General features: G+C 46.7%; 1 protein-coding gene across 3 annotated transcripts in view; it reads left to right on the top strand.

The window, feature by feature from the left end:
• LOC141162590 (zinc-binding protein A33-like) overlaps positions 1-16195 on the top strand; it is a 54653-nt gene extending 38458 nt beyond the window's left edge. Inside the window, exons 7-8 of one of the 3 annotated variants that reach the window (XR_012250789.1) lie at positions 13447-13558; positions 14501-14637. Coding sequence is in view for 2 of the 3 variants with exons in the window: in XM_073648847.1 (XP_073504948.1) it covers positions 13447-13558; positions 14501-14924 (536 nt within the window). In the remaining variant the exon portion in view is untranslated. Of the gene's footprint in view, positions 1-13446; positions 14479-14500 lie in introns of those variants that run through there. The other 2 variants (XM_073648847.1, XM_073648848.1) reach the window with 2 other exon arrangements.
• Positions 16196-17867: the final 1672 nt, after the last annotated feature.

Here is a 17867-nt window from a genome sequence, read left to right as displayed (position 1 = left end):
TGGAAGGGTTGGTCTTTGACCCTAAGGGAAAGGGTAAACCTGATCAAAACTTACCTGCTCCCTTTGCTGATCTATCTGGGCAGTGTGTGCATCTTGCCAGAGCCTCTCTGGACTCGGGTCTACAGTTTGTTCTTTCAACTGTTATGGGGGAATAGACTGAACCTAGTCAAGAGGTAGGTTACTTACCGTACGAGGAGACTAGGAGGGTTGGGTATGGTCAACCCTGTGGTATTCCTTGTGAATACCTTCATTAAGATCAATATTGCAAACCTCTGGAAAGAGAGGGCTCCTCCGTGGGTATTCTCCTGTAAGGGATGGTTTCAGCCTTTCTTCCAGGAATGGGAGACAGGAGGGCAAGTGAAGGATCTCCGCACACCGCATGGACATCTACCGGCTTACGCTACCGTGGTTCTGAAGGTAATTCGCCGGTGGGGTCTGGGAATGTGGGAGGTCAGGACTCTGCCAAGGAAGCTCCTTGACAAAAGGGTTCTGTTGACCCATTTTCAGAGGCCTCTGGCGCTCAGGGATTGCCCAAGTCGGGATCTTGGGGTAGGTCTGCATCTTTTGAATTCTATCAGGATCCCCTCGAAGGTTTGGGACTTGGCTTGGCGCTGCTTCCATGGGAAACTGTGTGTGAGGGACAATCAGAAGTGTAGGAGCTCTGAGGACAGGAACTGTCCTCGGGAGCATTGTGGTACCATGCTTGAAAGCATGGACCACTTCCTGCTTTGTTGTCCCTTTAACACAGAGGTGTACAACAGGGTGGGCGCCTCCATTGGCTGGCCCCGGCTGGCCGGTCTCTCTTATGCGGAATGGTCCTATGGAGCATTCGGGGACCTGGGTGGTCGGGACCGCTGCACCTTATTTCTAGTTAGCGCAGTGGTTAGGTATCACACGTGGAACGCACGGTGCTTAGTATCGACGCAGTGGAAAATCCTCCCAGTGGACGATGTGTTTAGGACCATACTCGGTGACCTGGTGAAGGTGCGTTCTCTGGAGTATGAGAGACTGGGTACACGGAGGGCCGCTCTCCTCTGGAGGGGCTTTTCTTTTAGTGTGCCCTAGTCTGGTCGTCTCCTCTCCTGGTGGGGGGCTGCTGCTGACACCATAGATTTTTGTTTTATTGATCAGTAGACAGTGATGTAGGGCTGCAGGTGCCGAACTTGGTCTTTGTCAGTTGTGGTTATTGTATTGTTTGTTTCTGTATATGACGCGCCCCTGGGCCTGTGTCGCGCTGCGTTGCGCACGCGGGAGCTTACCCGGAGCCGGATCTCTTGAGGGTTGTAGTCTCGTGGCGGTTATCCGGTCCGTGCCCAGGGAGTCAGACTAAGTGGCGCTGTATCAGCGGTAGATGATGGACGACTACGCCACCCGTTGAATGCAGCTATGGAGCTGCCGCTGCAGGGCAGACCGCTGAGGCCGGTGGAAGGATGGTGCAGCGTGGATGGTATAACCCCCAACGGGAGGGGTATGGCCTCAGGGCAGCCGACGTGGATGATGGGGGTAGCAGGAACCACTCGGAGACGGTACTGTGTAGTTCAGGGTCTTTACTGGTGACAAAGATAGACCCTCCCGGAGTACTGGCTAGCGATTGGGGCCTGGTCAGTCCTTGAGCAGATGGGATCTCCCCTGGCCAGGCGGAGTTGTAGGCCTCCCAAACTAACGATACTCTTCTGGCTACCTTGCTAGAGGCGGGTATAAGTAGCCCACGTCCCTGAGTGTACCGTGTGGTGCTCACCCGTATGGCCGGTGACTCGGGGCCTTCGGGTTTCTGGGCCAGAGGACCTGCAATCCCCTGCCGGTCGGTTTCTGCTGCTGGATAGGAGTTAGTCCCCACAGCCTCGGACTCCGGGTCCGGTGATAACTTCTCAGTCAGGGCGAGCTCTGCAGCTGCCAGCCCCTGACTCCTTGTAACACTGCTCCCACAGAGCTCCTGTTGTTTCTTCCTACATTTGCTTCTTTTCTCTGCTTCTTCTCTACTCACTCACCCTGCCTCAGCCCTAGGTTTATATAGGGGAAGTTCTTCCCCTCCCAGGACTGGGCAGGAGGTGTGGCATGCATAGGATCCCTGACCAAGAGACCTCCCACCTGCTCTCAGACATAACATTGCTGTTACTGTGGAAAACCAGACCCCTGGGGTGCCACATTCCCCCCTAGTGAAATTTAGTACTCCGGGACTAAACATATTTTAGAAAAACATAACAAGATATAACAATAACAATAAAGAAACACATAAAGGTGGTCACGGCATGTCCGTAACCGGGTGCAGTCTTTGAAGAAAGCAAGGTGTCCATTTCACCAAAACAGGGAGACGTAACCAGGTAGGGGTCTGTCCTGCCCCGAGTCCTTAACAGTCTTTAGTCCGTCCTGGGTTACGCTCCAACTATGTACAAAGGATTCCCGGTAAATCCACCAAGGACTCCTAAAAATAACTAGAAACACATAATTATACACAAGCAACAATAAACAGGTAACCACAAATAAAACAATTTATACACTTCAAATCCTCCAACGTGCGGGTAACTGGCCCCTAGTAGCCCTAGTGGACCTACGGAGCTGACTGTCTGGCCCTGAACTACAGGGTGTAGGAGCTGTTAAGGGTAAACTGGGCAGCGGTCTACGGGCCCTTTGGCTCACTAGGGATATGGCAGGCTCACTGCAAGCAGAGGGTTGATCCTCCTGGTCTGCTGGTGTGGGGTCTTCTGCCTCCTGGACCGGCTGTTCTTCCAGCTCTACCTGTTGCTCCGTAGGTGCTTGGGATGCTGGTTGGAGGAAGGTGAGTACGGGTACCACAACTGCACCATTGACTTGAGTCCAAGACCGAGGGAAGTCTCCGAGCACAGTATTAACCATGTCTTCCCTTTCCTCTACGGGTCGAGGGTCTTCTTGTTCCTCTTCAGGGTTCCGTAGCTGTTCGGGACACTTCTTCAGGTGATCCCGGGATACAATGGTTGTGGTTTCCCCTCCGTCTTTACTGATGGTACAGACCTTTGGGTTGTCGTGGCTTGAGGGCAGTACGGTGTACGGGTCCTTCTCCCACTGGTCGTCCAACTTGTGGAGCCGTCTTTTTCTCTTCAAGACCTGCTCTCCGGGTACCAGGGGAACAGCGGGAGCATACTGGTTGTAAGTTTTCTCTTGTCTTTCCCTAGCCTGACAGAGACTTCGCTCCACGCTCTCCTGTACTCTCCGGTACTGCTGCTGCCTCTCTGTGTCCCAGTCTGCTTCTGGTGAAGTGTCCTCAGGTGTCAGGACTCCCATTTCCAGGTCAACAGGTAACTTACCAGGTCTCGCCCTCATTAGGTAAGCCGGGGTACAGTTGGTGGAACCTACCGGGATGTGGTTGTATAGGTCCACCAGATCGGGCAGCTTCTCAGGCCACAGACTGCGTTCTTCCAGGGGCAACGTTTTCAGAAGATCCATTACCACCTGGTTCATTTTCTCACAAAGTCCATTAGTTTGCGGATGATAGGGTGTCGTCCTTATCTTCCGGCAGCCATACAGAGTGCAGAATTCTTGGAAGACCTCCGCTTCAAAGGCAGGTCCCTGGTCTGTCAACACTTGGTCCGGGTACCCGTGTGGACGGCAGAAATGCTGCTGGAAGGCTCTCGCTGCTGTTCGAGCTGTTAAGTCCTTGACGGGGACGACAACCAAGAACCGGGAGTAGTGATCCACGATGGTTAGTGCGTAGACGTAGCCGTAGCCACTTCTGCTTGGGGTCAGTTTTACATGATCCAAGGCTACCAGTTCCAACGGCTGCCGGGTGACGATGGACTGCAGGGGAGTCTTCTGGCTGGCACGGTCCTTCCTTCTTAGGTTGCACGGGCCACAGTCTCTGCACCACCTCTCGATGGTTCCCCTCATGCCTACCCAGTGGAACCGCTCGCGCAGCAGGAACTCCAGCTTCTTCCATTCGAAGTGTCCAGCCCCGTCGTGGTATGCCTCCATCACCATGGCTGCGTCTCTTCGTGGCACCACTACTTGCCAGATTAGTTCATGCGTCCGGGAGTTAACCATTCTGCGGCACAACTTCCCCTTATTAAGGAACAGTCAACTCTTCTCAGCCCACAGTTGCTTGGCTTCCTTCGGAGTGTCTGGGTCAAGGCGAGCCTCTGGCCGAGTCAGCATCTCCTTCACCAGTCGGACGGCAGGGTCACTGTCTTGCGTTTCCTCCCAGTTGTAGTGAGGCAAGGGGTTAAACGTAGCGGCTTGCTTACTCCTTACCCGGTGGGAATACTGGATAGTCCCATGCCGGTGGAACGCAGGGAGTTCGACTTCTTCCAGTCCCTCTGGATCTTCTCCTACGTCCGGTAGGTTTGGCATCCTGGACAGGGCGTCCGCGTTGGTATTGGAGCGTCCTGCCCGGTATTTGATTGTGAACTCGTAGTTGGACAGACGGGCCATCCATCTCTGCTCTAGGGCACCGAGTCTTGCTGTGTCCAGGTGTGTCAACGGGTTGTTATCCGTGTACACGACGAACCGGGAAGAAGCGAGGTAGTGCTTAAAGCGTTCGGTGACTGCCCACACCACTGCCAGGAACTCTAGCTTAAATGAGCTGTAATTCTCAGGGTTTCTCTCGGTGGGTCGCAGTTTTCGGCTGGCGTAAGCGATTACTCGTTCTTTCCCCTGCTGGATCTGGGACAACACGGCTCCTAGCCCGATGTTACTTGCGTCGGTGTAGAGGATAAAGGGCTGGCTGTAATCCGGGTACGCCAGGATTTCATCCCCATTGAGGGCCATCTTCAGCTGGCGGAAGGACTCCTCTTCCAACTTCTCCCATCTGAAGGGCGGCTTCTGGTTCTTGGCTTTCCGGGACTGGCCTATCAGGAGGTCCTGCATAGGAGCTGCCTTTTTGGTGAAACCGGGGATGAACCTGCGGTAGTAGCCTACCAACCCGAGGAACTGCCGCACTTCCTTTACACTGGAGGGACTTGGCCATTCCTTAATTGCGGTGATCTTATCAGGGTCGGGAGCCACTCCGTCAGCGCTCACCACGTGTCCCAGGTACTGCACCTTTGGTTTCAGGAGGTGACACTTGGAGGGTTTCACCTTTAGGCCGTAGCTTGCCAGAGCTTCGAACACTTCCGCCAGGTGTTTCAGGTGGTCCTCATAAGTCTTAGAATATACGATGACATCGTCCAGGTACAACAGGACCGTCTCGAAGTTTCTATGGCCCAGACAGCACTCCATTAATCGTTGGAAGGTTCCTGGTGCGTTGCAGAGTCCGAACGGCATGCAGGTAAACTCGCTAAGTCCCATCGGGGTGGTGAATGCGGTCTTCTCCCGGTCCGTCTCTGCTACAGGAACCTGCCAGTACCCACTAGTGAGATCCAAGGTAGAGAAGAAGTTAGCAGATCTTAAAGCAGCCAAAGACTCCTCTATCCTTGGTAAGGGGTACGCATCCTTGTGTGTGATACGGTTGATTTTCCGGTAATCTACACACATCCTCATGGTGTTGTCTTTCTTTTTGACTAAGACTAGTGGAGCTGCCCAGGGGCTACAGCTATCCCTGATCACCCCAGCCTCCTTCATGTCTCTAAGCATCCCCTTGGCATGTTGGTAGTGTGCAGGGGGTACGGGTCGATACCTCTCTTTTATGGGAGGATGGTCTCCCGTGGGGATGTGGTGTTCTACCCCCTTGACTCGCCCGAAGTCTAACGGGTGTTTACTAAACACTCTCTCGTACTCTTGAACCACCCGATAGACTCCCTGTTTCTGATGTGAGGGAGTGGAGTCAGTACCCAAATGTAGTTGCTGACACCAGTCCTCCATTGTTTTCTTAGAGCCGTTACCTTCCTCTGGGTGAGATGGAGGCAAGGGTTCCACAGATTGTATAGCATTTTGGTTAATGGTATATAATTTGGCTAGCGTGGCATACCGGGGCAGGTACACTTCCCTCTTCCCGATATTGATTATGCGAACGGGCACCCTCCCATGGCGTACATTAACCACCCCCCGTGCTGTCAAGATGGTGGGCCTACTGTCTGAGTAAACTGGTTCTACCATTGCCTGGTAATCTCTACCTCTCAGACCAATAGCTGCCCGGCACCAAATCATCATTTCACTTTTTGGGGGCATGGCAATAAGGAAAGGGTCACACATTCTCACGCTACCAATCTCACCGCCGGAGAGTTCCACCTGTTGCCGTCGCATCAGTGCCCGGATCTCTTTTTGGAGCACTCGCTGCTCGCCGGAGCTGGCGTTCTTGGCAACCTGCTGTAAAAGGAAAATCACCTCTGCAAGACAATTTTCAATTACATTAGTTCCTAGAGTTATCTTTGGGTGACTCTCGTGTTTGTCAATGTCTACAATGATCAGTCCCTGTGCTGCCAGTTCAACTCTACCAATTTTAATGGTCACCTCTTTAAATCCGATCTGTGGCACGGGCTGACCATTGCTGGCGATGATACTCAAGTCGTCGTCAGGGTAGCGGGTAATATCCGAGTCATTCCAGTACTGCTTGAAGAGCACGTACGGGATGGTGGTGACCTGTGACCCGGTGTCCAGTAGGGCACTCATAGGAATGCCATCCAGTACCACAGGCAAGACTGGACGTCCTCCCACATATTTGTCGCGCCAGTTTGATGGACCTGATGATCTTTTTCCTAGGGGTTGGCCCTCTACCCTAGGTTGTGCCAGTTTAAAGGACAGTACCTTGCCATATGTCCGGGTTGATTACAGCGGCGGCAGATGGGTCGTCCGTCCTCGTTGTATCGGTCGCTGGGTCTTCCTCTGGCCGGTGGGGTCCTCCTTGGTCGACGCCACGGGATGTCCTCCGGTCCGGATGCCAGCTGGATCTTCCCTGGAGTGGAAACCTGTAAAGACTGCACAGTTCGGGTTAGGGCAGCAACGCTTTTAGCTAGCTCTTGGACCTGATGGTGCAGGTCTGGAGCCGAGTCATTGTTCAAAGCCTGCGCATCAGCTCCCACAGGCCCTGCCGACAAGGGCGCCGCCTCCTGGTGGTAGGTGGTAGTGGGGCGTCTGTGGGTCACAACGCCACCTGGTGCCGGTTCTCGGAGCACCCGGATGGCTCTGTCCTTGAACTGTGCAAATCCCAGATGAGGGTCCTGTAAGGCCATTGCCCGCAACCACCGGGTACTGCGTGCCTGAAAAAGACTGTGAAAACTTACCCGTGGTGAAGATTCCCAGTTTTCACAGTCTTTTTTTTTTTTGTTTTGTCTTCTATATATTTGTATAGTTAGAATTTATTTTATTTTATTTATTAAAAAAAAAAAAAGAAAAGAATGTATATATTAGTTTGTATATAATTTGTCGGTTATTGTTTATTATATTGTTATTTTTTTTTGTTTGGTAACCGGACCAGATGTCATGGTGTAGGTAGTTATTATTGTGTGTATATGTATAATATGTGTGTGAAGAGAGAGGGAGCGGCTGGACCAGCAGAATAGTGAGTGCAGCTCTGGGGTATAATACAGGAGGTAACTCAGGATCAGTAATGTAATGTATGTACACAGTGACTGCACCAGCAGAATAGTGAGTGCAGCTCTGGAGTATAATACAGGAGGTAACTCAGGATCAGTAATGTAATGTATGTACACAGTGACTCCACCAGCAGAATAGTGAGTGCAGCTCTGGAGTATAATACAGGAGGTAACTCAGGATCAGTAATGTAATGTATGTACACAGTGACTGCACCAGCAGAATAGTGAGTGCAGCTCTGGAGTATAATACAGGATGTAACTCAGGATCAGTAATGTAATGTATGTACACAGTGACTGCACCAGCAGAATAGTGAGTGCAGCTCTGGAGTATAATACAGGATGTAACTCAGGATCAGTAATGTAATGTATGTACACAGTGACTGCACCAGCAGAATAGTGAGTGCAGCTCTGGAGTATAATACAGGATGTAACTCAGGATCAGTAATGTAATGTATGTACACAGTGACTGCACCAGCAGAATAGTGAGTGCAGCTCTGGAGTATAATACAGGAGGTAACTCAGGATCAGTAATGTATGTACACAGTGACTGCACCAGCAGAATAGTGAGTGCAGCTCTGGGGTATAATACAGGATGTAACTCAGGATCAGTAATGTAATGTATGTACACAGTGACTGCACCAGCAGAATAGTGAGTGCAGCTCTGGAGTATAATACAGGATGTAACTCAGGATCAGTAATGTAATGTATGTACACAGTGACTGCACCAGCAGAATAGTGAGTGCAGCTCTGGAGTATAATACAGGATGTAACTCAGGATCAGTAATGTAATGTATGTACACAGTGACTCCACCAGCAGAATAGCGAGTGCAGCTCTGGAGTATAATACAGGATGTAACTCAGGATCAGTAATGTAATGTATGTGCACAGTGACTCCACCAGCAGAATAGCGAGTGCAGCTCTGGAGTATAATACAGGATGTAACTCAGGATCAGTAATGTAATGTATGTACACAGTGACTCCACCAGCAGAATAGTGAGTGCTGCTCTGGAGTATAATACAGGAGGTAACTCAGGATCAGTAATGTATGTACACAGTGACTGCACCAGCAGAATAGTGAGTGCAGCTCTGGAGTATAATACAGGAGGTAACTCAGGATCAGTAATGTAATGTATGTACACAGTGACTGCACCAGCAGAATAGTGAGTGCAGCTCTGGAGTATAATACAGGATGTAACTCAGGATCAGTAATGTAATGTATGTACACAGTGACTGCACCAGCAGAATAGTGAGTGCAGCTCTGGAGTATAATACAGGATGTAACTCAGGATCAGTAATGTAATGTAAGTACACAGTGACTGCACCAGCAGAATAGTGAGTGCAGCTCTGGAGTATAATACAGGATGTAACTCAGGATCAGTAATGTAATGTATGTACACAGTGACTCCACCAGCAGAATAGCGAGTGCAGCTCTGGAGTATAATACAGGATGTAACTCAGGATCAGTAATGTAATGTATGTGCACAGTGACTCCACCAGCAGAATAGTGAGTGCTGCTCTGGAGTATAATACAGGAGGTAACTCAGGATCAGTAATGTATGTACACAGTGACTGCACCAGCAGAATAGTGAGTGCAGATCAGGAGTATAATACAGGATGTAACTCAGGATCAGTAATGTAATGTATGTACACAGTGAGTGCACCAGCAGAATAGTGAGTGCAGCTCTGGAGTATAATACAGGATGTTACTCAGGATCAGTAATGTAATGTATGTACACAGTGACTGCACCAGCAGAATAGTGAGTGCAGCTCTGGAGTATAATACAGGAGGTAACTCAGGATCAGTAATGTAATGTACACAGTGACTGCACCAGCAGAATAGTGAGTGCAGCTCTGGAGTATAATACAGGATGTAACTCAGGATCAGTAATGTAATGTATATACACAGTAATTGCACCAGCAGAATAGTGAGTGCAGCTCTGGAGTATAATACAGGATGTAACTCCGGATCAGTAATGTAATGTATGTACACAGTGACTGCACCAGCAGAATAGTGAGTGCAGCTCTGGAGTATAATACAGGAGGTAACTCAGGATCAGTAATGTAATGTATGTACACAGTGACTGCTCCAGCAGAATAGTGAGTGCAGCTCTGGAGTATAATACAGGATGTAACTCAGGATCAGCAATGTATGTACACAGTGATTGCACCAGCAGAATAGTGAGTGCAGCTCTGGAGTATAATACAGGATGTAACTCCGGAGCAGTAATGTAATGTATATACACAGTGACTGCACCAGCAGAATAGTGAGTGCAGCTCTGGAGTATAATACAGGATGTAACTCAGGATCAGTAATGTATTGTATGTACACAGTGATTGCACCAACAGAATAGTGAGTGCAGCTCTGGGGTATAATACAGGATGTAACTCAGGATCAGTAATGTAATGTATGTACACAGTGACTGCACCAGCAGAATAGTGAGTGCAGCTCTGGAGTATAATACAGGAGGTAACTCAGGATCAGTAATGTAATGTATGTACCCAGTGACTGCACCAGCAGAATAGTGAGTGCAGCTCTGGAGTATAATACAGGATGTAACTCAGGATCAGAAATGTAATGTATGTACACAGTGACTGCACCAGCAGAATGGTGAGTGCAGCTCTGGAGTATAATACAGGATGTAACTCAGGATCAGTAATGTAATGTATGTACACAGTGACTGCACCAGCAGAATAGTGAGTGCAGCTCTGGAGTATAATACAGGATGTAACTCAGGATCAGTAATGTAATGTATATACACAGTGACTGCACCAGCAGAATAGTGAGTGCAGCTCTGGAGTATAATACAGGATGTAACTCAGGATCAGTAATGTAATGTATGCACACAGTGACTGCACCAGCAGAATAGTGAGTGCAGCTCTGGAGTATAATACAGGAGGTAACTCAGGATCAGTAATGTAATGTATGTACACCGTGACTGCACCAGCAGAATAGTGAGTGCAGCTCTGGGGTATAATACAGGATGTAACTCAGGATCAGTAATGTAATGTATGTACACAGTGACTGCACCAGCAGAATAGTGAGTGCAGCTCTGGAGTGTAATACAGGATGTAACTCAGGATCAGTAATGTAATGTATGTACACAGTGACTGCACCAGCAGAATAATGAGTGCAGCTCTGGAGTATAATACAGGATGTAACTCAGGATCAGTAATGTAATGTATGTACACAGTGACTGCACCAGCAGAATAATGAGTGCAGCTCTGGAGTATAATACAGGATGTAACTCAGGATCAGTAATGTAATGTATGTACACAGTGACTGCACCAGCAGAATAGTGAGTGCAGCTCTGGGGTATAATACAGGATGTAACTCAGGATCAGTAATGTAATGTATATACACAGTGACTGCACCAGCAGAATAGTGAGTGCAGCTCTGGAGTATAATACAGGATGTAACTCAGGATCAGTAATGTAATGTATGCACACAGTGACTGCACCAGCAGAATAGTGAGTGCAGCTCTGGGGTATAATACAGGATGTAACTCAGGATCAGTAATGTAATGTATGTGTACAGTGACTGCACCAGCAGAATAGTGAGTGCAGCTCTGGAGTATAATACAGGATGTAACTCAGGATCAGTAATGTAATGTATGTACACAGTGACTCCACCAGCAGAATAGTGAGTGCAGCTCTGGAGTATAATACAGGATGTAACTCAGGATCAGTAATGTAATGTATGTACACAGTGACTGCACCAGCAGAATAGTGAGTGCAGCTCTGGGGTATCATAGAGGATGTAACTCAGGATCAGTAATGTAATGTATATACACAGTGACTGCACCAGCAGAATAGTGAGTGCAGCTCTAGAGTATAATACAGGATGTAACTCAGGATCAGTAATGTACTGTATGTACACAGTGACTGCACCAGCAGAATAGTGAGTGCAGCTCTGGGGTATAATACAGGATGTAACTCAGGATCAGTAATGTAATGTATGTACACAGTGACTCCACCAGCAGAATAGTGAGTGCAGCTCTGGAGTATAATACAGGAGGTAACTCAGGATCAGTAATGTATGTACACAGTGACTGCACCAGCAGAATAGTGAGTGCAGCTCTGGAGGATAATACAGGATGTAACTCAGGATCAGTAATGTAATGTATGTACACAGTGACTGCACCAGCATAATAGTGAGTACAGCTCTGGAGTATAATACAGGATGTAACTCAGGATCAGTAATGTAATGTATGTACACAGTGACTGCACCAGCAGAATAGTGAGTGCAGCTCTGGAGTATAATACAGGATGTAAGTCAGGATCAGTAATGTAATGTATGTACACAGTGACTGCACCAGCAGAATAGTGAGTGCAGCTCTGGAGTATAATACAGGATGTAACTCAGGATCAGTAATGTAATGTATGTACACAGGGACGGCACCAGCAGAATAGTGAGTGCAGCTCTGGAGTATAATACAGGATGTAACTCAGGATCAGTAATGTAATGTATATACACAGTGACTGCACCAGCAGGATAGTGAGTGCAGCTCTGGAGTATAATACAGGATGTAACTCAGGATCAGTAATGTAATGTATGTACACAGTGACTGCACCAGCAGAATAGTGAGCGCAGCTCTGGAGTATAATACAGGATGTAACTCAGGATCAGTAATGTAATGTATATACACAGTGACTGCACCAGCAGAATAGTGAGTGCAGCTCTGGAGTATAATACAGGATGTAACTCAGGATCAGTAATGTATGTACACAGTGACTGCACCAGCAGAATAGTGAGTGCAGCTCTGGAGTATAATACAGGATGTAACTCAGGATCAGTAATGTAATGTATATACACAGTGACTGCACCAGCAGAATAGTGAGTGCAGCTCTGGAGTATAATACAGGATGTAACTCAGGATCAGTAATGTATGTACACAGTGACTGCACCAGCAGAATAGTGAGTGCAGCTCTGGAGTATAATACAGGATGTAACTCAGGATCAGTAATGTAATGTATATACACAGTGACTGCACCAGCAGAATAGTGAGTGCAGCTCTGGAGTATAATACAGGAGGTAACTCAGGATCAGTAATGTAATGTATGTACACAGTGACTGCACCAGCAGAATAGTGAGTGCAGCTCTGGAGTATAAGTAATGTAACGTATAAATGGAACAGATCTGCTGAAGATTAACCTGAGCTTTCTTCACGATTTGTACAAGACTGTTTCAGAAACATGTGGAAAATCCTGCAGTGTAGGCAAATATATCTGTTGTTACTTGTGTCATTCATTTTTGCAATTAGTAAATCTTAAGAGGACCTCTGACATAGGTTGCGAGCTTGAATATTTTGGCCAAAATATCTAATACCGCATATATTTTTCCGCATTGCAGGATGTCGGCAGGTCTTGCAGGGTTGTTGGGGGACACTTGTGTGCTTCTTCTCATGGGGTGCACTCATATAGTGCTGGCCAGCCGCCTGAGCTATTAGTATGGGTGTCATTAGGCTGTAAGCTGACCTGGTGCACTACACGTATCTGTGTGACTTGCTCCTTATACAAGCCTTATCCATTTGCATCTATTGAACTAAGGATACGGCCCCCATGTTTGGCTGGTGTGTGAGTGGTTGTTTTATCAGCATTTTACACCTGTGCTGCCTCCGTCTTTTATCATGGAGGCCTCCTGCAATATATTGGTACTGTGCCAAATATTGGTCAAGAATGGTTGGGTTTTTTTCTGTCATGTTTAAAAGTTTTGTGCCAAGTTTGGACAATATCTCCTAATCACTAGATAGGGAATATAATTTCTCGACTGCTGGGACCCCCGACCAATTTCAACTACAGGCTCTGAGGAGCAGAAGCCGAGCCCGTGCACCTCCGCTTCACTCATTCTCAATGGAACTGCAGGAGGTAGCTGTATCCTTTAGTCTTAGACATCAGGCGTCCGGCTTATGCTTCTTAGGAGACAAAATCCTGGATAAAGTCTGAAATATTGTCATCTCTATATATTTCAAGTAACCTTCAACCTCTTCCATGTCATCTACTCCCACAGCTGCCTCAACTCTGACGCTGGATCCCGAGACGGCTCACCGCAATCTCCTATTGTCTGAGGACTTCATCGGCGTCTCCTACAAGCCCAGTGTCTTTAGGAGGGTTGTGGACAGGTAGGCGGACATCACAAGGAATGACCGTGTCCATTTCCTACAAGTGAGAAGCCTCAATCCACTGGAGGCCAATGTTTCAGCTGGAGGCTTCGAGAAGTTTACACAGTGCAAATGACATCATATAGCCAAAAGTTGCGTAAAAGACAATCAAAAGATACAGGATAAAAATTACATGTCCACAAGATATTGGATTAGCTGTAAGGTTGTGTGCCCACGATGCAGCTGCATTTCCAGTGCGAAAACACATTAAAAACGCATGTTGTCTGCCATGTTTCCCAATGATAATCCGCATGTGCTGTGTACATGCTGCGGAAATTTCCACTGCGGATTATCATTGCGGAAAAATCCGCAGCACTACCTTTAATTTTGGGGAATCGCGGCGAAATCGCCGCCACTGACTTGCATTGAACCACATAACAAGTATGCATGCGGATGTCATGAAATTCAATGCGCGGATGGTACACGGGTCTGGAGAAGAGGAGACTCTCCTCCAGACCCGGGTACCATAGTACCTGTAGTTAAAAATGAACTAAAATAAAAACATAGACTCACCTTCCGATGGCCCCCTGTCCTGACCGGTCACATGACTAAATGACGTCATGGAAGGTCCTTTTTAGAGCACCGCGAGCCGCCGAAGACACCAGATGTCGTTCTACAGTGTAATGTCTCTTCCATTTGTACAATTATGGAATCCAAAAACAGCAACTAAAGGAAAATTAACTGATATTTGATATTACATGTGATATTTGCAACAGTGGGACTGATCTTCCACAAGTATGATACTCCCATCATTGCGTCTGGTCCACACAGTAGGAACGCTGCTCGTATCGGAGTGAAATCGTTTATGTGATTATTGAGGGTGGACATTTATATGGAAAAATTTAACAAAAAAATAAAGCTTCAGGCGATTAAACTATTCATTATTTTATATGTTTCCTCTAGCCCGAAGAGGTTCTCGAATTTTGATTTAGCTTTGACCAGCGAAGGATTCAATAATGGCCGCCACTACTGGGAGGTCGAGATAGATGGGAAGAAGGACTGGGACATCGGTTTAATAAAGGAGACCCTGAATAGGAAGGAAAGAAACCTTATTCTTCTACTTGATGATCTCTGGGGGGTGTCTTACAACAACCAGCTTGGCCTTTCCTTATTGAGTGAGTCGATTACAATTCTGGGCATTTATGAGTCACCGAAGAGAGTTGGGGTTTACCTTGATTACGAGGGTGGTCAGATCTCCTTCTATGATGTTCAGAAGAAGACTCATCTCTGCAGCTTCTCCGCGACCTTTGCCGGGAGACTTTATCCGTACGTCGGGACCAGCAGAGCTGAAGACGCCCTGATGAACATGGTCCACATCCGACTGTGATCAGATGCTTATAGCGACCGAACAGGGACTATGCGATGTGAAGCAGTTACAATGTCCGAACCTTTTTTCTGCTCCCCCATAAACAGCGATCATGCACAATATGACACCGCAATCACCAATCAATGAACCTTTCATTTTACGCCAATAAAGCTTAAACGTTGTGTTATTTTTTTTTAAGACGCTTTGGGGATAATTTACTTAGACAAGCTTTTAAATCCGTCAAAAACAAAAAGTCAATCAGAGTAAAATGCAGGTAGCTTTCGCTTTATATGACTTACCCAGCACCATCAGCAGAACAGACCTGCCGAGACACCCAATCATCAGGTCCTGCGCCCCTGTCCATACAATAGGCTTCATATGTTGGGGTGAGAGTCAGTAGGTCCTCATACACACCTGACTGACAGGTAATTCAGGCGACATTGGCAGATACAGAAAATTCTAACACACGTTATACACATTGGATTAAACCTGATGAAAAATAAACGATTACAACTAAAAAAGACAGTTTTTCCAGGTAAAATTCTAACAAAAATGTTGACAATCGTTATAGTCAACCGACCACAGATTGGAATGAAATCGGCTGTTTTCAAGCGTTTAATCCCTTCCCGAAAAATGATTTGTGCCGATGCTCCTGTGAAGTCCAGCCTGTGAATTTAACTATATGTTGCAATACAGTTCTGTTGCACTACATAGTATAAGTGAACGGAAGATTGCAGGTTCAAGTCCCTTAAGGGAACTTAAAAAATAAAGTACAAAAAAAAAAAAAGATTTTAGAAATAGTTAAAAAAAAAAAATGTAAGAAATCAAAATCACTTTTTTTTCCCTTACTAAAAATAAAAGTAGTATCAATTTAAAGATAAATTTAATCTCATCTATCAAAATATAAAATTACTTAACCTGATCAGGAAACGTACTGACATGGAGAATCATTTTACTAGGTAATTTTTACCGTACAATAAATGACGTAAAAACAAAACAAAAAAAAAAAACAAACAATAGCAGAATTGATTTTTTTTTCACCAATTTTTTCCTGTTTTCCAGTACATTGTATGGTAAAATAAATATTGTCATTGGAAACTAAACCGCGTGTTACAGAAAATAAAAAAAGTACGGTTCTCGTAAGAAAGGGAGAAAAGAACATAACGAGAAAAAAAAGAAAAAGAAGTCACCAGGTACTTGATGTATTAAAAACATTGGAAAAGACTGTGAGAGAGTAGCGTGTGCGCGGGGCAAGAGACGCTTCTGTGAGTCTGATTGCGGCTGGGAATCATCACATACTACATAATCATTTCCTCTCTCACCACGCCATTACTCAATGGATAGACATTGCAACCTAATGCGACATCTGTCTAACACAGGTTAAGGCCTCTTTCACACGTCAGTATCTCCGGTACGAGAGGAGACAGTTTCCACACGTACCGGAGACACTGACACACGCAGACACATTCAGATTCGGTGTGTATTCACGGACCGTGTGTCTGTGTGCTCCACACAAAGACAAGTTAGTTTTTTTCCGGACACACGGTCCGCAAAACGTCCCACACGGATGACATCCATGTGTCATCCGTGTGACACGTACCAGCGCCTGGGAATCAGTGTACAGTTAGCGCTGTTCCCAAGTGCCGATGCTCAGCGCTGCCCTCATCATGATTCCCTGCCGGCGCTGCGATCAGCACCAGCAGGGACCATGATGAGGGTAGTAGTAGTCTGCTCCCGGTGTCTCCACTTGTAAAAATAAGAATAAATAATTAAATCCATGTACTCACCTCTCCTAGGTGTCCCCCGCTGTAATCCATGCGACCGCTTGAGCCGAGAAGCTGGGGAGAATGAGCAGCTCCGTAGCGGTGTCCTGTCACTCACTGAGCACAGCTCCGGACCATTCTCCCCGACTCCTCTACAGGAGCGGTCGCATTGATTACAATGGGGAACACCTAGGAGAGGTGAGTACATGGATTTTATTATTTTGTTCTTATTTTTACAGGTACACACTGTGAGAGTAGACACTACTACCCTCATCATGGTCCCAGATGGAGCTGATCGCAGCGCCGGCAGGGAACCATAATGAGGGCAGCGTTCAGCACAGGCGCTTGGAAACAGCGCTAACTGTGGCGCTGATTCCCAGGCGCCGGTCCGTGTGATCCTAATGCGTCACATAGTTGCCACTCGTGTGACACACGTGACACGGATATCTCCAGTACGGGAAATATCCGGATGAGTGAAACCGGCCTAACTAAGAGCCATCGGTGATATAACATTACAGAAACACACTTGCTGCCGTCCGGATAACTCACTTTTGCTTCTCTTTGTAGTGGTGACTTGTGCAGAGCGCCACCTTGTGGCGGATTAGTTACAATTTCTAAACTTGCAAACCTTCATCCAGTCAGTTCTCCATGATGCACGCTTTGGACCGGTAGACACATGATTTGTGAAACATGATACTTTATAATAAAATGGTAAATTTAGGTTGATATGTTTTGCATTTATTTCTAAAAAATATCAGAAATTTGACAAAAATGTTTTAAAAAAATTGCAATTTCCAAACTTTGAATGCCTCTCCCTTTAATCCAAATAGTCACACCACACAAAAAACATTAATAAACAACATTTCCCACGTGTCGGCTTTACATCAGCGCCATTTGTAAAGTGTTGTTTTATTTTCTTAGCATTTTAGAAGGTTTAAAAATTGTAGCAGTAATTTTTCATTTTTTTTCAAGGAAATTTACAAAACTTATTTTTATAGGGACCTGTTCAGTTTTGAAGTGACTTTGGGCATCCTCTATGTTGGCAAACCACCCAAAAGTGATACCATTTTAAAAACCGCGCCCCTCAACGTAATTAAAATTGCTTTCAGGTAGTTCATTAACTCTTCTGATTCTTTTCAGGAAGTAATGGAAAGTGGCATGACAAAGAATGAAAAAGTTTATTTTTACCGCCTAAATTTTG

This window comes from Phyllobates terribilis, unplaced genomic scaffold (genome assembly GCF_046119375.1).
Source record: "Phyllobates terribilis strain yellow unplaced genomic scaffold, ASM4611937v1 Scaffold_9__5_contigs__length_417890890, whole genome shotgun sequence".
NCBI classification, from domain to species: Eukaryota; Metazoa; Chordata; class Amphibia; order Anura; family Dendrobatidae; genus Phyllobates; species Phyllobates terribilis.
This window is presented reverse-complemented; position numbering and strand designations above follow the sequence as displayed.